At 50.9% G+C, this 21,874-nt stretch overlaps 1 protein-coding gene across 1 annotated transcript; it reads left to right on the top strand.

Moving 5' to 3' along the window:
* Nucleotides 1-545: 545 nt before the first annotated feature.
* Nucleotides 546-2,668, top strand: EGR4 (early growth response 4; the record flags this gene model as incomplete). The annotated part of the gene is made up of 2 exons (XM_080712051.1): nt 546-990; nt 1,350-2,668. The coding sequence occupies 2 exons, from the start codon at nt 546-548 to the stop codon at nt 2,666-2,668; spliced, it is 1,764 nt and encodes a 587-aa protein (XP_080568177.1).
* Nucleotides 2,669-21,874: the final 19,206 nt, after the last annotated feature.

Raw genomic sequence — 21,874 nt, 5'->3', positions numbered from 1 at the left:
AATATTTTCCATTTAAAATACTCTTCGGTATTAATTGACTTTTACCTCATTAGCAAGTACTGGATTATGTTCCTTTTTAACTTAAATTCCTAGCAGAAATAAACAAAAAAACGACCTTACGCAAATGGAAAAACAAGCATGCGCAAAAGCCATAAATAATGGTAGTTATCTCTACGGCTTACTGAGTGTGCCTGGAATTTCATGCTCTCTAACTCAATTTCTGTCCGCAGCCGATTCAGTTTAGGCGCATAACACCGAGGGGGGATTCGAACCCCAGACTGTGGGCTCTCAAAGCCCACGTGCCACCGCGCCTGGGTCTCGGCCTGGGGCGGGAAGCGGCAGCCCAGCGCAGGCCGCGCGGCCCCGCGGCCCTGCGCGCCCCCGCTCCTGGCTCGGGAGCGCGCGCGCACGCAGCGGCGCGGGCCCGGCGGCGGTGGCGGCGGCGACGTCACAGCCCGAGCTTTCCTTTTCGGGAGTCCCCGGCACACATCCTGTGTCCATGTTTGGGCATTTACGTCACGGCGGCAGGGCCGGGGCCTCCCGAAATGGCAGTGGCCCGGGGAGTCGGAAGCCCGGAGCCGGCGCCGCCGCAGCTATATAAGTGGGGGGGCTGTGGGTTGGGGGAGCCCGGCTGCGCTTTGGAGAGGCGAGGAGCCGCCGCCCGAGGCGGGTGCGGGCGAGCCAGGGCGCCGCGGCCCCCCGACCCTGCACCCAGAGGTGAGCGCCCGAGGCCAGGAGCTCGGGCGCCCGGGTCTGCGCGCCGCGGGGCGCCCCGACCGCCGGCCTCCGCGCAGCCTGCGAGCCCCCAGACCCAGCGGGCGAGGCCGCGGGCGCCCCGCAGCCGCCACCGCGCCATGCTCCACCTCAGCGAGTTTTCCAGCCCCGACGCGGTCCTCGTGAAGTCCACCGAAGGCTGTGGCGCCGAACCCAGTCCGGAGCTGCCTCGGCTGCCCGCCAGAGACGCTCCCGCGGCCGCCGGCCACCCTGGAGGTAAGGACCGCGACCCGGGGCGCTCCGACGGCGGCGCCGCGCGGGGGCCGGGACGCTGCGGTGGGGGCGTGGGGGAGGGGCGGCGCGGGGGTCCCGGGGGCGCGCGCCCATGCCCACCCCCGCCAGGCCGCCGGCGCCTCCGCTGGCACCTGTGTATCTTTTGCCGGTGCACGTGTGTTTGGCGTGTGCGTGTTTGCGTGTGTCCTGGGACAGATGCTGGCCCCCTGCTGGGTCAGAGCGTGCAGAGGGCGCTTTGCACGCGTCGGCGCGCCCCCTGGGCTTCGTGGGCGCGGGCCGCTGCGGGCTCGGGGGCACTCCCTTTGAGGTGCCTGGAGCTGATGCCCGCTCCTTCCTCACAGGCGACTTCTTGAGCTGGGCTTTGAGCAGCTGCGGTGCCGCCGGGGGGGACTTAGCCGACTCCTGCTTCCTGGAGGGCCCTGCGCCCACGCCCCCTCCAGGCCTCAGCTACAGCGGTAGCTTCTTCATTCAGGCAGTACCAGAACACCCGCACGACCCGGAGGCACTCTTCAACCTCATGTCGGGCATCTTGGGGCTGGCACCCTTCCCCAGCCCCGAGGCGGCAGCATCCCGGTCCCCTCTGGATGCCCCTTTCCCCGCGGGCCCCGACGCCTTGCTTCCGGGTCCGCCTGACCTTTACTCCCCGGATCTGAGCGCGGCCGCCTTCTCCGAGGCGTTCTGGGAGGCTTCGCCGGCCGCGGGCGCCCCCTCCCAGTGCCTGTACGAGCCTCAGCTCTCCCCGCCCGACGTCAAGCCGGGCCTCCGGGCGCCTCCAGCCTCTCCAGCGCTGGACGCCGCCTCGGCCTTCAAAGGCCCCTATGCGCCCTGGGAGCTGCTTTCTGTGGGGGCCCCAGGGAACTGTGGGTCCCAGGGAGGCTACCAGGCTGCCCCCGAGGCTCGTTTCCCCTCGATAGGGGCCAAGATCGAGGACCTGCTGTCCATCAGCTGCCCCGCGGAGCTGCCGGCCGGTCCAGCCAACAGACTCTTCTCCACCGGGGCCTACGACCCTTTCCCGCTGGCCCCGGGCGACTTAGGGGAGGGGGCCGAGGGCCTCCCGGGGCTGTTGACCCCTCCTAGTGGGGAGGGAGGGAGTGGCGGCGACGGCGGAGAGTTTCTGGCCGGTACGCAGCCTCAGCTTTCCCCGCTGGGCCTTCGTGGCGCCGCCACAGCGGACTTCCCCAAACCTCTGGTGGCCGACATGCCCGGGAGCGGCGCGGGGGCGCAGCCACCTGTGCCGCCGCCAGCCCCCTTCCCCCCGGCCAAGGCGCGGCGCAAGGGGCGCAGGGCCGGCAAGTGCAGCGCGCGCTGCTTCTGCCCGCGGCCGCACGCCAAGGCCTTCGCTTGTCCGGTGGAGAGTTGTGTGCGCAGCTTTGCGCGCTCCGACGAGCTCAATCGCCACCTGCGCATCCACACCGGCCACAAGCCCTTCCAGTGCCGCATCTGCCTCCGCAACTTCAGCCGCAGCGACCACCTCACCACGCACGTGCGCACGCACACCGGAGAGAAGCCCTTCGCCTGCGACGTGTGCGGCCGCCGCTTCGCGCGCAGCGACGAGAAGAAACGGCACAGCAAGGTGCACCTGAAGCAGAAGGCGCGCGCCGAGGAGCGGCTCAAGGGCCTCGGCTTTTACTCGCTGGGCCTCTCCTTCGCCGCGCTGTGAGCAGGAGCTGGGTCTTGTAGGTTGGGGCGCCGCCACTCGGCGCGCACAAGGTCCGGCCGGCGCCCCTTCCCGCTCTTCTTCCCACCTCTGCCTCGCACGCCCCGGGCGGCCTCTGGTCCCGCTTCCAGTTCCCTTGAAGCGCCCGCAGCACACGCCCGGTTCAGCACCAGTCTCGTGGATAGCTCCGGCTGTCCGGGCGCTGTACTCCCCGCCAATCACGCTTTGGGGAAAGTCCTCTCAGGCCACCCACTGAGTAGGAACTTACTTGGGACTCAAGACTGTTTTCTGGTTTTTTTGTTTTTTGTTTTTTTACTGGCGCACGCCCCCACGCCCTCCTCTAAACCCCCAATGACAGGCTAGGGCTGCGCCGAGCGGGTCTCGCGCGGGACTTTGTACAGCAATGTCGTTTCCAGCAGCCTTTGGATGTTACGTTTTGCTTTGGGGTTATTTCCATTTTGTTGTTGTTAATTTTTGTAAAGCAGACGCTACTATCAAGCAGTTGACAAAACTGTTTATTTTTGCAATTAAAATCATTGTGCTAAAATATTCTTATGCTGAATTATTGTGCTGAATCTGCCGTATAAGCTCCTGAGCCTTGAATCCCCCAACGTCTCTCTCCCAGGACATTATGTGCTAGAAGACAAAAGAGATTCCCGTACTCATGGGATTACACACCTACCGTCAAGAAGACCTATAGGGCACCGTGACACATAGTAGGCATTCAATAAATATTTAATCACAGCTGACCTAAGGGCTAGGGTGTTTCTGAAACTAGGAAGCGGTTGAAGGTGATAAACACCGTGCATATGTTGTTCTCCTTAATTCTCACAGTTTCAAGTGATGCAAGCATAAACCTCATTTCAAAGATGAGGGAGCAAGCCAGGCATGGTGGCACACGCTGGTATCCCAGCATTCAGGAGGCTGAGACAGCCAGCCTCAGCTACTTAGGTTCTTTGCAACTCCGTGAGATGCTGTTTCAAAATAAAAAATAAAAAATAGGGCTGGGGGTAGAGCTCCGAGGTAGAATGCCCCTGGGTTCCATCCCCAGTAACACACACACACACACACACACACACACACACACACACACGATGAGAGCCCAAGGTAGGTTACTCCCTGGGCAACTAAATGATTCCAAAGCCAGTGCTTCTTTTTCTTTTTCTTTCTTTCTTTCTTTCTTTCTTTCTTTCTTTTTTTTTTTTTTTTTTTTTTTTTTTTGGTAGTACTGGGGTTCCTGGAAGCCCCTCTACCTCTGGCTATACTCCCACGGGTTACACTCCCAGACTTATTCTTATACTCTTTTATGTGGAAACAGGGTCTCTTAAGCCAGCACGGCTGGCTTTGAACCTGCGTGATCCTCCTGTCTCTGCCTCCCAAGCCCGGGGATTACAAGCGTCGGCTACCACGCCTGGCAGCCAGTGCTTATTTTTCAACCTCAGAATTAAGGCACTTGAAGCCGGGCATGGTGGCGCACGCTTGTAATCCCCACGCTTGGGAAGCTGAGACAGGAGAATCGCACAGGTTCGAAGCCAGCCTCAGCTACTTAGTGAGGTTCTCAGCAACTTAGTGAGACCCTGTTTCCAAATACAATAGAAAATAGGTCTGGGAGTATAACCCGGAGATAGAAAGCCTCTGGGTTCCACCCCTAGTACCACAAAAAAAAAAAAAAAAAGAATTAAGGCACTTGAGCTTAATGGAACTGTTTGGAAAGGTTTCCTATCAGGAAGTGAGAAACAGATTTGGCAGCTAGAGGGAGCCCTAGGCAATAGCCACAGCAGAAAAAGGCTGCAGTATTTCAGTGCTGTTTGTGAATTCCCAGCATTTGCTGTCACAGAGGCTCCAGCCAGTGCCAGTGTGTCTGTTCAAAAGTTACATGCTGATCTGGGCATGGTGGTGCACGGTTGTAATCCCAGCATTGGAGAGGCTGAGACAGGAGGATCGCGGTTCATGAACAGCCTCAGCTACTTAGTGAGGCTCTTTGCAACTCAGTGAGACTGTTTCAAAATAAAAAATAGGGCAGGGAGTGTAGCTCTGAGGTAGAATGCCCCTGGGTTCCATCCCCAGTCCCACACACACACACACAAAAGTTACATGTTTTCAGGGTCAAAAGCATCTCAGCACCTGGCTGAAATACACCTGGAGCAGGCCTTGCCAGGGGCTCGTTGCTATCTTAGCTTCCCTTCCCATAAAGGATCTTCTTCGGGAAGCAGCAGCCCACTTACTGTCCAGGCATGCACCTACCATGGCCCTTTCCCAAGCTTTCCTTCCAGCTGAACCCTTAACGGCTTTGGGATGCAGACAGGAGAAGGTGAAGGGAAAGTCAGGCCTCCTGCCTTTGCTATCAGAACTCTACCCAACACTTCTACTCTCCTTTTGACCACCTTGGACAGACCTTGGAGCATAAAAGCCTACCGTGAGCCAGGCGTGGTGGTGCACACCTGAAAGTCCAGTACTTGGGAGGCTGAGACAAAAGGATCACGGGTTCAAGGCCTGCCTTAGCAACTTAAGCCCTCAACAACTTAGAAAGACCATGTTTCAAAATAAAAAGAAATGAGCCGGGCGTGGTGGCACACGCTTGTGACAGGAGGATCCCACAGGTTTGAAGCCAGCCTCAGCTACTTAGTGAGGCTCTCAGCAACTTAGTGAGACCCTGTTTCCAAATAAAGTATAAAATAGGTCTGGGAGTATAGCCTGGAGGTAGAAAGCCTCTGGGTTTCACCCCAGTACCACAAAAAAATAAAAAGAAAAAGAAATAAAAAGAAATAAGCTGGGCGTGGTGGCGCACGCTTGTTATCCCCGCGCTTGGGAGGCTGAGACAGGAGGATCACACAGGTTCGAAGCCAGCCTCAGCTACTTAGTGAGGCTTTCAGCAACTTAGTGAGACCCTGTTTCCAAAAAGAAAAAAGGTCTGGGAGTATAGCCCGGAGGTAGAAAGCCTCTGAGTTCCACCCCCAGTACCACCAAAATAAAAAGGAATAATAACATAGGGCTGGAGGTATAGCTCAGAGGTAGAATGTCTCTGGGTTCAATCTCCAGTACTACAAAACAAAACAAAACAAATAAGGTTTCCATGTGCCCCACCTCCCCCTTCCCAGTGACTCCTCTCTGCTAAGGCAAGGCAAGGGGAGGGCCTGTGTCTACAGACTTCCTTCTTTTCCCTTCTGAGCTGTGTTAGAATTAGGAGAGCCCACAGCCCTATGATGCTACATCAACCCAGCTTCCAATACTCTGGCTCCTCCCCCACCCCACCCCTAGCATCCCTGCACTGCAGCCTGTTGACCAGAGACCAAATGATCCAGAGAATTCCATTCGTTTTTCTCTCAGGTATTAAGGGCTTCACAAGGCTGAGTGTCTTGTATCTTATTAATGACTTAGTGCTGAAGAATTTGATGGTACCTCTTCCGGGGGATTAACATTTTAGAAGAATAACCTACAGAGGGCAATTTGTGTGTGGTGGGGTGCTGGGGATGGAACCTAGGGGCATTCTACCTTCAAGCTCACCCTAGTCTGATTTTTTATTCTTTATTTTGAAACAGAGTCTCACTCAGTTGCAGAGGGCCTCACTAAGTAGCTGAGGGCTGGCTGCAAACCCAAATCCTCCTGTCTCAGCCTCCCAAGTACTGGGATTACAAGTGTGAGCCACCAGGCCGGGCAGAGGGCAATGTTTAACCCTATGAAAAGGCTCAAATGATGAATTTCAAGGTCCTGTGATAGGTGAATGGTAGATTCCAGAGACATGGGATAATGGTGATCCTGTCTTACTATTTGAGTACCATGCCTTTCACTCATAGTCATGGGCCACCTGAACTCACTTTTCATATGCAGTAGGATAAGGAGGAGTATAAAGTTTCATTTGGGGAGCAGCTGGTCCCAAAGCACACAAGTGAACAAATTAGGAAGAGCCAGCAGGCTGTGGGTGGCTGGTCTTTGACCGTCATCCTGCCCCCCACCAGCTGTGTTTCATCGAAATCTCACACCCTAATAATAGACCTAGTGTTATTGATGAGAAAATGGAATGCCAAAGAAGTCACTTAATAGTAGTCCTAGTAGTAGAGTTCAGCCTGGTTCTGTAACTCCAAGACAACCCTGCCTCCTGTGTCCTTGTTTACTGGAGATTCCCTAGTGATTTTTTTCTTGGGGGGCGGGGAGCGGTGGTACCAGGGATAGAAGCCAGGTGCATTCTCTGAGTTACACCCCAGCCCTATATTTTTTATTTAGATACAGGGCCTCACTAAGTTGCTGAGAGTCTCACGAAATTTCTGAGATTGGCCTTGAACCTGTGATCATCCTAGCTCAGCTTCCCAAGTACTTGGATTACAGGGGTGCACCACCATGCTTGGCTCCTCTAATGACTTGGGGGGGGTACTAGAGATTTAACCCAGGGGCATTCTACCTCCGAGCTACACTCCCAGCCCTATTTTTTTAGTATTATTTTTTTATTTTGAAACAGGGTCTTACTGAGTTGCGAAGGGCCTCACTAAGTAGCTGAGGCCATCCTTGAATCATGATCCTCCTGTCTCAGCCTCCTGGGATTATTTTTGTGTGTGTGGTACTGGAGGTAGAACCCAGAGGCTTTCTACCTCCAGGCTATACTCCCAGACCTATTTTATGTTTTATTTAGAAACAGGGTCTCACTAAGTTGCTAAGAGCCTCACTAAGTAGCTGAGGCTGGCTTCGAACCTGTGCGATTCTCCTGTCTCAGCCTCCTAAGAGCGGGGATTACAAGCGTGCGCCACCACGCCCGGCAAATGCTGGGATTATAAGGGTGCACCACCATGCCCAGTTTCCCCTAGTGATTTGAGGGATGAGAATGTTAGGCCAGAGAGGGAGAGAATTAAAATCAAACCATCAGAAAATCAACCCAAACCAAGCCAGGTGCAGTGGTGCATGCCTATAATCCCAGTTCTTGGGAGGCTGAGACAGAAGGATCACAGGTTTGAGAATAGCCTCAGCAAGTAGTGAGACTCTCAGCAACCTAGTGAGACCCTGTTTCAAAATAAAAAATGAGCCGGGCGTGGTGGCGCACGCTTGTAATCCCAGCATTTGTGAGGCTGAGACAGGAAGATTGCTCAGGTTCGAAGCCAGCCTCAGCTACTTAGTGAGGCTCTCAGCAACTTAGTGAGACCCTGTTTCCAAATAAAATATCAAATAGGTCTGGGAGTGTAGCTAAGAGTAGAAAGCTCCTAGGTTCCATCCCCAGCACCACAAATAAAATTGAATTAAAAATTAAAATAAATAAAAAAGGAAGTTGTATCTTGGAGGTAGAATGCCTCTGCATTCCATCTCCAGCACAAAAGAGAGGAGGAAAAAAAAGAAAAAAGAAAAAAGAATAAACCCAAACAGATCCAGGCATGTTTTCCTTACTTTTTTTTTTTTAAACAGTATTGGGGTTTGAACCTAGGGGCATTCTATTTCTAAGCTACACCCTCAGCCCTATTTTTTTTATTATTATTATTCTTTACTTTGAAACAGGGTTTCACTGAGTTGCAAAGGGCCTCACTATGTAGCTGAGGCTGTCCGCGAACCACGATCCTCCTGTCTCAGTCTCCCGAATGCTGAAATTACAAGTGTAATCCCACCACACCTGGCTCATTGTCAGTCTTTCATCTCTTAGATGCCATAGATGACATCTAATTCAGTCAGCCCCTCAGTTCTGGCTAATGACCATCCCTGTAGGATGTCCCACTACTATTTCAAATATAATCTGTCTAAAATCAGAGCCTTCTTTCATATACCCAATTCCTGTTAATAGTGACAATAATTTGTTTGGTTCCTAAGTAAATATGGTTCTCTGAGAGTCCCCTTTCCCCCTCCTTCCTCCAAGGCTGTCACTTAGACTTGGAACTTTTTGCCATTTTCCAGGCTCTTATCAACTCTTATTCATGGTACACTGTTTTCTTTTGTGGATTATAGTTTTTAGCTTTCAGTTTATTGTCAGTGGGGATTTACCTGGGCAGCAATACAATGTGGTCAGGGTTGAAGATGTATTCCTCCTGTTTTTGTTCTGCTGGGCACTCCAAGAGCATCACCTGATAACGATAACTCTTTTGTTAATTCCTTGGCTTGAGGTTCCTGTATCTTACAGGCATTGCGAGTTCAAACTCTAACTCAAACAGTTGTAATTTTTCATAAGCAGCTCCCCCTATTCCAACTAGGGCCCAGGTCAAGACAGACAAGAAGTAGACCTGGGATTCCTTCCAGCACACATCAAGGTTACATTCGAGTTCTCATTTCCCTTGCTTTGATCCATGTTTTCTTTCCTTACTTGCAAGCTCAGCTGAGCACTTCTGGAGATGTCTGCTACATTTTGTGAAGCAGACCACATACTCTGTAGCAGGAAAACCCTTATGTCACCAGTTGACAATTTTGTTGAAAACTGAAGCCAGAAGATGTTGACTTGGAGGTGGGGAGGATACTGGAGATTGAACCCAGGGGCATCCTATCTCAAAGCTACACCCCAGCCCTTTTTATTTTTTATTAAAAAAAAAAAGTCTCACTGAGTTGCTGAGGTCTCGCTAAATTACTGATGCTGACCCCAATCCTGTGATCCTCCTGTCTCAGCCTCCCAAGTACTGGGATTACAAGTGTGTGACAATATGCCCAGAAAAATGCTGATTCTTCTACTGAAATTGTTCCCGCATTTATCTTCTGTGTGCCTATTGGCCAGTACCTCTCAGTCTATGCCACTCCACACCTTCCATGTACACATACACCTTGGCTATGACAATCATGTGGAATCACATAATAACACAGGCCCAAGTTGTTTGGAGACTTTTTTGTGTGTGTTTGATGCAAAAGCATTCCACTTCTGAGTTACATCCCTGACCCTATCTTTTTTTTTTCTTTTCGTGCTACTAGGGGTGGGACACAGGGCATTCTACCTCTGAACTACATCCTCAGCCCTATTTTTTATTCTTTACTTTGAAACAAGTTCTCACTAAGTTGCAGAGGGCCTCATTAAGTAGCTGAGGCTAGCTGTGAACCTGGAATCCTCCTGTCTCAGCCTCCCAAGTACTGGGATTACAAGTGTGTGCCACCACACCCAGCTCACCCCAGGCCCTATTTTATTTTTTACTTGGAAATGGTCTCGCCAAATTGCTGAGGCTGGCTGTGAACCTAGAATCCTCCTGTCTTAGCCTCCTAAGTACTGGGATTACAGGTATGTGCCATCATATCTGGCTTGGGAATTTTCTTAAGGACACATCGAGAGAGTAAGAGATAGAAGTGGGCCTTGAACCTGGGCCTTCCAGTTCCAAGACTGTATATCCATGAGTTCAGTCATTCAAAAAATACATGCTGGGCCAGTGATTTCCACATTTTTTATCTTCTAATGCACCTGAGGAATTCAACACACACACACACACACACACACACACACCAGTAACAGAGGCTATCCTAGTATGTCTGGATTCTCACACTGGGGAGATAGGAAGAGTAATGAGAATCTTAAGGAGGAGGTGGGATATGGGAAAAAGTTTGACAGAGCAATCAGAATATCTGCTATTTCCTCTTCCCTCACCCAAACCCCTGTGCCCTTCTAGTGATCAGCTAGATATAACCAGTTTGAACTATGCCAAGCTGGGCATAATGGCGCACACTTGTAATTCCAGTACTTGGGAGACTGAGACAGGAGAATCACAGGTTCACAGAGAGCCTCAGCAATTTAGTGAGGCCGTCTGCAACTGAATGAGGCCTTGTTTTAAAATAAAGAATAAAAAATAGGGCTGGGGGTGTAGCTTGGAGGTAGAATGCTCCTGGGTTCCATCCCCCATACCACACACACACACACATACACACACCAAAAAAAAACTATGCCAAACTGCTTCTCTTGTCTGCCTCATTATCTCTCCTTCCATTCCACATTGCACTGCACTAATTATAACAATTCCTTAAAATGCCTTCATGGTGCAATAGACCAAGGCTTCCACCCTCCTACAAAAATATAGGCCCAAGCTTGTAATCCCAGTACTGGGAGGCAAAGGCAGGAGGATCATAGGTTTGCAGCCAACCTCAGCAACATAGTGAGGTCCTGTTTCAAAATAAAAGAATAAAATAGGGCTGGGGTATTTATTTATTTATTTTTATTTATTTATTTTTGTAGTACTGGGGATGGAATCCAGGGGCCTTCTACCTCTGGGCTACACCCCCAACCTATTTTATTTATTTGGAAACAGGGTCTCACTAAGTTGCTGAGAGCCTCACTTAGTAGCTGAGGCTGGCTTTGAACCTGCGTGATCCTCCTGTCTCAACCTCCCAAGTACTGGGATTACGGGCATGCGCCACCACGCCCAGCTCGGGCTGGGGGTATAGCTCAGAGGTAGAATGCCCTGGGTTCCATCACCAATACTACAGAAAACAAAATAAACACACAGAAACACACACACACACACACACACACACACACACACACACACACACAAACACCTGCATCACATCCCTTCATATCTGATCCAAATTCACCTTCCAGCTTCCTCTATTATCCCTCCCTTTGTTCTTTGCCCTCTTTCCTTTCTCCATCCATTATCCAAATACTCCTGCTTGTGAGCAGAAACATTTGTGAGTTTTTTTGTTGTTTGTTTGCAGTACTAAGGATTGAACCTGGGGGCCTTCTACTTCTGAACTATACCCTCAGCCCTATTTTTCCCCCCTGTGTTACTAGGACTAGAACCCAGGGGCATTCTACCTCTGAGAGACATCCCCAGCCCTATATTTTTATTCTTTATTTTGAAACAGAGTCTCACTGAGTTGCAAAAGGCCTCACTAAGTAGTTGAGGCTATCCACGAACTGCATCCTTCTGTCTCAGCCTCCCGAATGCTAGGATTATAAGTGTGCCATAGCATGCCTGGCCCTATTTTTTTTTTTTTTTTTTGCAGTACTGGGGGTGGAACCCAGGGGCATTATTCCTCCGAGCTACACCCCCAGCCCTATTTTTTAGTCTTTTTAGTTTTTGAAACAGGGTCTCAGTGAGTTGCAGAGGGCCTTACTAAGTAGGCTGGCTGCGAACTGTGATCCTCCTGTCTCAGCCTCCCAAATGCTGGGAATACAAGGGTGCACCACCATGCCCGGCTCCGGCCCTATTTTTTTTTATTCTTTATTTTAAAACAGGGTCTCACTAAGTTGCAGAAGGCCTAAGTAGCTGAGGCTGGCCATGAACCTATGACCTTCCTGTCTCAGCCTCCCAAGTACTGGGATACAAGCGTGTAGCACTACACCTGGCTGAAATATTGTTTGATCCACATCTGTGACCCCATATCACCAGCTCCTAATTATTGTGCCAATTAGTTGAAAAAGAAAAAAAAGCCTCAAGAGGGGATGGAAAAGAGAAAGAGGAAGAAGGAGGGAAGACAGGTGGCTGGAGTGACTCGAGAAGCTAGAGAAGAGAAGGGGGAGTCAGGTGTGGTGACGCACGCCTGTAATCCCAATACCTGGGACAGTATGAACAACTTAGCGAGCTCATTTCAAAATTCAAAAAAATAATTTAAAAAGGGGGCTTGGAGTGCAGCTCAGAGGTAGAATGCTCCTGGGTTCAATCCCCATTAACACACATATAAGAGGAAAAGGAAGGACCAGGAAGGAGAGGTGGTAAGAACAACCATGGGACCCCACCTCTGACTAGTCTGAGCCTGTCCAATTTTTTACTAAGCTTATGATTCTGTGCCTCAGCTCTGACCCCAGATATATCTGTCACACTGAGTGCTTCTCCTTCTCTCTCTCTCTCTCTCTCTCTCTCTCTCTCTCTCTCTCTCTCTCTCTCTCAGCTTCTCTGGCCCACATGGAGTGGGATTCAGTTTAACATTTTTAGAACTGTGGTTCCCATAACAACCAAGCAGGAACTGTTGTCTGTGAAATGTAGCATGGTCACACATGCGCACATGTGCAAATACATGTCCATGTCCTCACACATTATAGAAATAACCCCACACACACATGACACACGTGCACATTCTTATATGCACTTGCAGATGAGTACATGCACACACACACACCTGCACACACACGAACATGCGCATATGCACTCACAAAACACGCACCAGTGTGCATGCATACTCACAGGTGTGCACCTGCCCGTGCATGCATACACATACACACATGAACAAAAGAATACACACACACATACAAAGCCTGCCCCAAGTTGTTTCCATACATTCATAGGAAGCACAAAATAAGGACAAAAATCACAACAACAAAGGTGGAACCAAGACAATACAAAGATATTTTTGGCTATTTGCAAAAGCAGGTAGATTCAGGGAGTCTGCATTTGTCTTTATTACAGCAAAGGGGTAGCAGGAGAGCCCTGTGGTTGAGCAGAGACTGGACTTGAATAACTTACACTCAAATCCTGGCCGTGCCATTTGATGAGCTCCGAACTTTATCTACCTGAAAAATGTAATAACAATAATAATGTCTACATGATAAGTTCAGTAGGAAGATTAAATGCTCTGCATAAAAAAAAAACTAACATGATGTTTGAGACTTGGTTAATACAGTTGTTAGCACTTAGGTCTTGGGAGAAGTGATTTCTTATTTGCTCTATTTAAGAAGGCTTCCTGGAGGAGGAAACAAATTCAGGAGCTACAAGGAGGAAGAGAAGATGGAAGAACAGGAGCTAGACCTGATTGGACACTGTACAGACTCCAGTCTTTATTAAAGTTTTTCCCCAAAGCCACATGGCAGCAAGTGTACAAATCATTCTTTCTTAAAGCTGGGTGTGGTAGTGCGCGCCTATAATCCCAGTACTTGGGAGACTGAGACAGGAAGATCATAGGTGCGAGGACAGTGTCAGCAAGTAGTGAGACTCTCATCAACCGAGTGAGACCTTGTTTTAAAATAAAAATAAAATAGAAGCCGGGCGTGGTGGCGCACCCTTGTAATCCCAGCATTTAGGAGGCTGAGACAGGAGGTTCGCAGTTCGCGGACAGCCTCAGCTACTTAGTGAGTCCCTCTGCAACTTAGTGAGACCCTGTTTCAAAATAAAGAATAAAAAATAGGGCTGGGAGTGTAGTTCAGAGGTCGAATGCCTCTAGGTACCATCCCCAGACCCGCAAAAATAAATAAATAAATAAATAAATAAGGCCGAGGGTGTAGCTCTGAGGTAGAATGCCTTGGGTTCTATCTCCAGTACCGCAATAAAGAAATAATAATACATAAATAAATAAAATAAGGTTAGGGGTGTAGCTCTAAGGTAGAATACCCCTGGGTTCAATCCCCGTACTATCCATGTACACACACAAAAAAGAAATTATTATTCCTGGTACTAAGTGCCCCAATGTCTTTGCCTTTATAAGAGTAATATGGAGTCAGTGGAAGTCACCAACAACCTCCAATTTACTGAAATATCCTGCGACTAAATTGGAGATCTCTTCTGCTGCAGCCGGACCGCCCCCCCCCCCAAAGCCTTGAGTACAACCCTGACCCAAGCACTAACCTCTAGTGTAAATAATTCCCCCTCCCCTTCCTCATCTAAGGCTCAGCGCAGCCCTCGTCCTGGTAGCACACTGCAGCCCTGCCAACTTCCTCCAAGCCTAGGATCAGACAGTCAAATCATTCCTGCTTTACCAGCTGAATAGGCCCTAAGGGGGTGGTGATGTCCCTAGATGCTCCATTACTAGGAAACCTGGCTGCTCTCCTAGCCAAGTAGTGGGTTTGCCTGGGAGGGAACCAACGCCGTGTTCCCTGACTATCCTCCTCCGGTCTCCAGGAGGGGATCTGTAACGGGACGCGCGCACTTAGGCTACACCTTAAATGCAGGATTGGGTCCCTGGACCTCGCCGCAGCCACTCCCAGCTCCGCTACTTCCCGGTGCACGCCCAGAGGGGATCGTCCCAGGAGATCTCCGCGAAGACAACGCATCTGACCGGAGGTCACCGAGTGCACAACCCAGGCGGAGCCCAAGAGGCCACTTAAGGACCTTGGCGCAGATCCCAGGGATAGCGCAGGCTCCGGAGCCCGCCCCCTTTCGAGTCCAAGAACCACCCAGCCCAGGATTTGCCCCCGAGTAGGGGCAGGCCACCGCCAGAGCGGTAGGGTTAGGGCGGAGAAGCCCGAATTAAAGGTGGGCAGCAGAGGCCCGGCTGGAAGTGCCCGAGGCAGAATGCACCGGGTGGTGCCGGAACCCGCGAAGGGCGCGGCGCGAGCTGTCCCTGCGCCCCCAGGGCGGAGCCGCGGACCCCTCCCCCATCCAAGCCACCTTTGGCGGAAAACGTGGGGTCCCGGCGCAGCCGCTCCTGGCTGCATCTGCCGCTCCCCAGCTCGCTGAGAGCCCGCCCCGGAGGAGGGGCCGGTTCCGCCCCACCCCCTCGCCGCCTCCCTCCGCCTTCCCTCGCTTTCCTGGGGCCGCGCGCCCCCTCCTCCCTCCCCTCCTCCTCCATCCTTCCCCCACCCGATTTGTGCACCCCTCCCGCTGCGACTGGCTGAGAGGCTTGGACGCCCCCGCCCCGAGAGGGAGGCGGGGGCGCTGGCCGCCGCGGCCACCCGAGGCTGCGGAGGGAAAGAGATCCGAGGCCCCGAGGCGGCCCTGCGTCTGGACCTGGCACGCGGGGGCTGCCTCTGCACCCCCAGCCCCGGCTGCGGGCCTGGCCTAGCGGCGAGGTGGAGGAGGTAAGGGCGAGTCGGGGGCGCGCTGCGGGACCGCTGTGCAGGGGCGAGGCAGGGAGGACCCCAGCCGCTGCCTCCTCCTCCCCTTCCTCTACCCCACTCCCCTCCGGAGGCCCGCGAGACCCCCCAGCTGGGAGGGATCCTAGGAGGCCAGGCCACAGTCAGGGAAGGGGTTAATGTAAGAAATTAAAATCAGAACGCTTTGAGACCAAGCTGCCCCTCCCCCCTCCCGCCTTTCGTTCCCGAGCCTAGTTGGGGGGCGGGGGCGGGCTCCAGAACCCACTGGGACACTGGATCCTGGGTATCAGGGCTGGAGGGAGGGAGGAGGGGAGCGCTTTCAAACCCCAGTCCGACCCCACCTGCTTCAGTGGGGGTGGGGGAGGGGCTGGGTGCCGAGGCCTGGCCGGGCACCTGTGCGGGTGTCCCTGCGTGCTGGCGTGCACGTGTGACAGTCTGGAGATGTGCATGTGTGTCCACACATGTTTCTCTCTCCTCACATCCTTTGGCCACAGTGCCTCTGGGTGTTTGGGCCCCACCGCATTGCTTTGCGTGTGTGTGAGTGTCTGCATGCACAGCCCACACTCTGCCTTTGAGTACCGAGTGGGGCCTGCTCTCCCTTTTTGATTCAGTCTGCAGCCAGGGGCTCAGATGGTTTTCTGGGTGTGGGAACCAGGTGCCTGAGCCTCTGTCCGTGACCTTGGGAGGTGTGTGCATGCTTGCAGGAGCAGGTGCAGAGGGAGCTTGGAACAGAAAAGGTAGCCAGGGCTGGCAGAAAGCAGAGGACTGGCCGCATTGACGCGAGGGTTTTTTTTTTTACCAGGCTGGAGTAACTATTCTGCAGGTCCACATGTGGAGGCCACAGCTGCAGGGCCCTGGCCAGCCTTCCTGGACAGTCCAAAGGGATTTAGAGAGGCAGGGAGCAGCCCTTTATTCTCCACCCTCAGGGGTATATTGTGGACACCACCTGCCGCCTTCTCATCCTTAGAATACCTCCACCTGCTGGAGGGTGCCTCCTGAAAATACCCAGTTTAGAGCTCCATTTCTTTGGCTTCTACAACCACCTACTAACATCCAGCTCTTCTTCCTCCATTTCTATAATGTCCACCTTCCCTGCTCCTTTTCGGCTTGTCGAAAGAGGGGAAAGGGGCTGTTGGGCCCTGAAGGTCAAAGGGGAGGGAGAGATGATGCCAGGGGTGGGACGGCGGCTTGGTGAGATGGGAGAAGACCATCAAAAGCATAAACTCTGCTAACTTTTTTATTTTGCTTGATGTGAATTTAACTGAGAGAGGAAGGGTGGGTGGGAGACTGGTGATGTCCACACAACTGTTTCCAGATTTAGGAATACCTTAGCTTGTTTTTGTTTGGGGAATACTGGTAACAGGAGAGATGTGATAGTTATTGAAAGGTGAGCTATTGTCCACCCTGCCCTTTGAAATAGGCCTTAGACCTTCCTACCTCTCTGAAAAAGATTCATTCATCCAAAAAATTTCCATTGAGCACTACTGTGGACCCTGGGAATATTTTAGGGTTGGTATGACATTCCACTCCCAACCAGATGAGCGTAGTGCTGAGACTAAGCTGGGCAGAGGCTGCTGGGCTCAAATCCTACTTTGTCGTGGTTCCACTTATTCACTGGTGTGTAGCAAAACACCCAGAATTTAGAGACTTTTTACTTTTATTTTTACTGGTACTGGGATTGAGCCTGAGGGCATTCTACCCCTGAACCATACCCCAGCCCTTTTTCTTTTTCTTTTTTCTTTTTTGAAAATAGGGTCTTGCTAAGTTGCTGAGGGACTCAGTAAAGTTGCTAAGACTGGCCTTGAACCTCTTATGCTTCTGTCACAGCCTCCCAAGTACTGGAATTACAGGCAGGTACCAACACACATTTGTCTAAATTTGGAGACTTTGAAAGGCAATACTTTATTATTTCTCATGGTCTGTGGCTGTGGGCTCTGCCATTCTCACTTGGAATCTCTCACACCACTGTAGACAGCTGAGGGTCAGGAAGGGCAGGCACATCAAGACGGTCTCTCATCCTCCAGGGTCTCTATTCACATCTTCTAATCACTTGGTAGTCTACCCAGGTTTCTCCTGGCCTCTGGATCCCAAGAGGGCGTATTCGAGGACAAGTCCTAAGGGACAGCTGCTTATCATGCTTCTGTCTACACAGGCTTGCTAATGTCCTCCTGGCCAAAGAATGGCCAAGCCCCGAGTCAGTGTGTGAGAGGACCACAAGGCAAGAACACGGAGCCACAGCTCTCTGGGGCCCTCAAAGCAATGCCCCATTTTAGTCTTTACTGACCTTGGGCAAGTGGCCATGCTGAGCCTCAGTGTCCTCATCCTAGCCTGAGTTCAATCCCACCTCCTCGGCAGCATTATTGTGAAAACTAAATATAGAACCTGGATTCTGATCAGAATATTTAGTAAGATTAACATTCACTGGTTTGGTTATTACCCTAAAAGCACAATCTTTCTTATTTTTATTTTTAAAATTTTTGTGTACTGGGGATGGAACCCAGGGGCATTCTACCTCTGAGCTATACCCGAGCCCTAGTTTTTATTTTTTATTTTGAAACAGGGTCTCACTGAGTTGCAAAGGGCCTTGCTAAGTAGCTGAGGCTGTCCGCGAAGCACAATCTTCCGGTCTCAGCCTCCCGGATGTTGAAATTACAAGCATGCACCACCACGCCCAGCTTCATTCATTCATTCATTCATTCATTCATTCAACCTCTGAGCTACATGTCCAGCGCTATTTTACTTTTTATTTTGAAACAGGGTCTAATTTGAGGAGAGCCTCACTAAGTAGCTGAGGCTGGCTGCAAATCTGCAATCCTCCTGTGTCAGCCTCCCAAGTACTGGGATTGCAAGCGTGTGCCACCACGCCTGGCTCTGTCATTCATTTTTATGTACCCAGTGGCTAGCATGGGCCTGGTGCTTGACATCTTTTGCTGGGTGAATAAGATAGTATGAAGCAGACAAACTCCAGACCTTAGAGCTGAGCTTGAGCGACGGACAGTGTTGAAAAGACCCAAGTTCTGACCCCCTAGTAAGTGACTAGCAGAGCCAGGAAAGCACCTGTTATCCGAGCTGGATTTGATTGTAACCAGTTCGTCCATTTCCATGGCCATGAGTGGCAGAAATTGCTTTGGTTACATGAACTCAATCAGTTCATCCATCACTCCATGTGATTCGTCTAACAACTTACTGATGACTCCTCTGTGTGTGGGTGAGTTGCCCTGTGCCTGCCTCCAGTGTGTGTGTAAGGAGGGCACTGGCATGCAAACAGGCCTGTGACCGCCCTTGAAGACCTGTGGTAAGAAGTGACTCATGCCACAATGTGACTTGAGTTGGAAGGGGTCGAGCCTGATGAGTTCACCAGTTAGAGAAGGGATTCCCAGGAAAAGGGGCCAGCATCAGCCTAGACGTGGGGATGTGGCAATACCTGGTGCTTCCCAGTGGGGCCGAGCTCCATGGGGGGGTGCGTGCAGTAGAGAAACCGACACCCCAGCTGTGGCTGGCAAAGGGTCACATTTTTTAATGTGGTAGTAGGGATTGAACCCAGGTCATCCTATGTCTGAGCCATGCCTTCAGCCTGGTTTTATTTTATTTTTTTTAATCTCAAAACAGGGTCTCACTAAGTTGCCGAAGATCTTGCTAAGTTGCTGAGGCTGGTCTTGAACCTGTGATCCTCCTGGCTGAGCCTCCCAAGTAATGGGATGGCAGGTGTGCACCACCATGCCCAGCTTGAGCCACTTTTAAAAGTCAGCATGGCAGGCGGACCTTACCTTAGAGAAGATGGCCAGTCTGCTGATTGTTCTAGGGAAAAAGTGACACAACCGGGTATGGAGGCGCATGCCTGTAATTCTGGTACTTGGGAGGCTGAGACTTGAGGATCGCAGGTTCAAGGACAGCCTCAGAAAGTACTGAAACTCTCATCAACCTAGCAAGACTGTTTCAAAAATAAAAATAAAATAAAATAGGGCTGGGAGTGTAGCTTGGAGGTAGAATATCCCTGGGACCAAACCTCGGACTACAAAAAAAAAAAAAAAAAAAAGGAGGAAAGGAGGAAGGAAGGAAGGAAGGAAGAGAAAAAGAAAAAAAAAGTGATACAACTGGATATATATATATATATATATATATATATATATTTTTTTTTTTTTTTTTTGGTGGTACTGGGGGTGGAACCCAGAGGCTTTCTACCTCCAAGCTATACTGCCAGACCCATTTTATATTTTATTTGGAAACAGGGTCTCACTAAGTTGCTGAAAGCCTCACTAAGTAGCTGAGGCTGGCTTCGAACCTGTGTGATCCTCCTGTCTCAGCCTCCCAAGTGCGGGGATTACAAGCGTGCACCACCACGCCTGGCCAACTGGGTAAATATTTGCAAAAGAAAAACTTTGGAAGCCATGTGAATTCAGTGCTGGGGGACTTAGAGACCCCAGGTAAAGTCAGTATCAATGGTCCAGAAAGAAGAAGATGTAGGTTTGAACTGGGACAGTGGCTATAAGAAATGAAAGAAGTAAAGCCAGGTGTGGTGGCATATGTTTGTAATCCCAGCACTTGGGAGGCTGCAACAAGAGGATCGCGGTTCACAGACAGCCTCAGCTACTTAGTGAGGCCCTTTGCAACTCAGTGAGACCCTGTTTCAAAATAAAGAATAAAAAATGGGGCTGGGGAGCCGGGCGTGGTGGTGCATGCTTGTAATCCCAGTGCTTGGGAGGCTGAGACAGGAGGATCGCACAGGTTCAAAGCCAGCCTCGGCTACTTAATGAGGCTCTCAGCAACTTAGTGAGACCCTATTTACAAATAAAGTATAAAATAGGTCTGGGAATATAGCCCGGAGGTAGAAAAGCTCCTGGGTTCCACCCCCAGTTCCACACACACACACACAAAAATAGCGCTGGGGGTGTACCTCAGAGGTAGAATGCCCCTGGGTTCCATCCCCAGTACCACAGAAAGAAAAGGAAGGAAGGAAGGAAGGAAGGAAGGAAGGAAGGAAGGAATAAAAGAAGTAGAGACAAATATTTAATAGATAGTATGGTCAACAGTCAGTGACCAATGGGATCTGGAAAGGACTTTGAGAATTCTGAGCCAGCTTAGGGTCGCTCTCCAGGGTACTGAGTAGATATGGAGGCTGTTGGTTGAGATGGGAAATAGGAGAAAGAAGCAGATTTGAAGATGCGCAGTGCAGTGTTGAGTTCCCTGTCCTCCACGTGAAGCCTTGAGCTACCAACACTGAAAGAGCTCCCCTTTCAGTCTCTCCCTCTCTCTGGCCGTGTTTAAAAGCACTTCAAAAAGAAAAGAAAAAAAAAAGAATTACTATCAGTTTCAGGTCTAAGGCCAGTGGAAGTGATGGTACAGAGTGGAATTAGGTTATCCCTAAGAAGCGTTTCAATACATTCAGGTCTCTCCTATTTTTAAAAATGCTTCTGGAGCTGGGCGTGGTGGTGCACCCTTTTAATGTCAGTACTTGGGAGGCTAAAACAGGAGGATCACAGGTTTGCAGCCAGCCTCAGCTACTTAGGGAGACCCTGTTTCCAAATGAAGAATAAAAATTAGGGCTAGGGGTGCAGATTCAAGGTAGAATGTCCCCGAGTTCCATTCCCAGTATTACTAAATAAATAAATAAATAAGCAGGCAAGTTTCTGGATTCTTCCATGCTTCCTCCTCCCCTTCACAGTTGAGCTTCTGGTCTCCACTCACTGTCCTTACCTCACTCTCTGCTCAGCCCACATCACCCAGGCTCATCAAGGCTGCTTTCCTGAAGGTCCCTGGTGGGCTGGGTATGGCGGCACGTGCCTATAATCCCAGTACTTGGGAGGTTGAGACAGCAGGTTTGAGGACATCCTCAGCAACTTCGCAAGACTCTTAATAACCTAATGATACTGTTTCCAAACATAAAATAAGAAAGGGCTAGGGCTGTAGCTTGGAGGGAGAATGCCCCTGGGTTCAACGCAGAGGACAGGACCAGACAGACCCCACCGTCCCTGGTGGTCCCTTCCCATTTTCCTTCTCTCGAGAGTTGTCAACCATTTTTCCACTGTCACTCACTCCTCCCCTCCTTGACCTCCTCTTCCTCCTAAGGTTTTTGCCAGAGATGCTGCTGTCCATTCATAGACACTTTTTGGCTCTTATTCTGCCCTCTGCCTCTCTAAGGGTCCATCTTTCCCTCCTCCCTCCTCTCCCTCTGCCTGCTCATCTGTTTTCATTTATGCTTATGTTACCAAAGCTGAGCAGGGCACAGTGGTACACACTTGTGATCCCAGTACTTGGGAGGCTGAGACAGGAGGATCTCGAGTTGGCTGCCAGTCTCAGCTACTTAGTGAGGTTCTCCTCAACTTAAGGAGACACTGTTTCAAAAACAAAGACTAAGCCAGGCGTGGTGGCGCATGCTTGTAATCCTAGCATTTGGGAGGTTGAGACAGGAGGATCGCGGTTCGTGGACAGCCTCAGCTACTACTTAGTGAGGCCCTTTGCAACTCAGTGAAACCCTATTTCAAAATAAAGAAACAAAAATAGGGCTAGAGGTGTAGCTTGGAGGTAGAATGCCCCTGGGTTCCACCCCCAGTACCACAAAACAAACAAACAAACAAACAAAAAAACCCAAAGAA

This window comes from Muscardinus avellanarius (genome assembly GCF_963383645.1).
Source record: "Muscardinus avellanarius genome assembly, chromosome: 15".
Classification (NCBI taxonomy): Eukaryota; Metazoa; Chordata; class Mammalia; order Rodentia; family Gliridae; genus Muscardinus; species Muscardinus avellanarius.
Note: the sequence above shows the minus strand (reverse complement) of the source record. Positions and strands in the feature narration are given on the sequence as shown.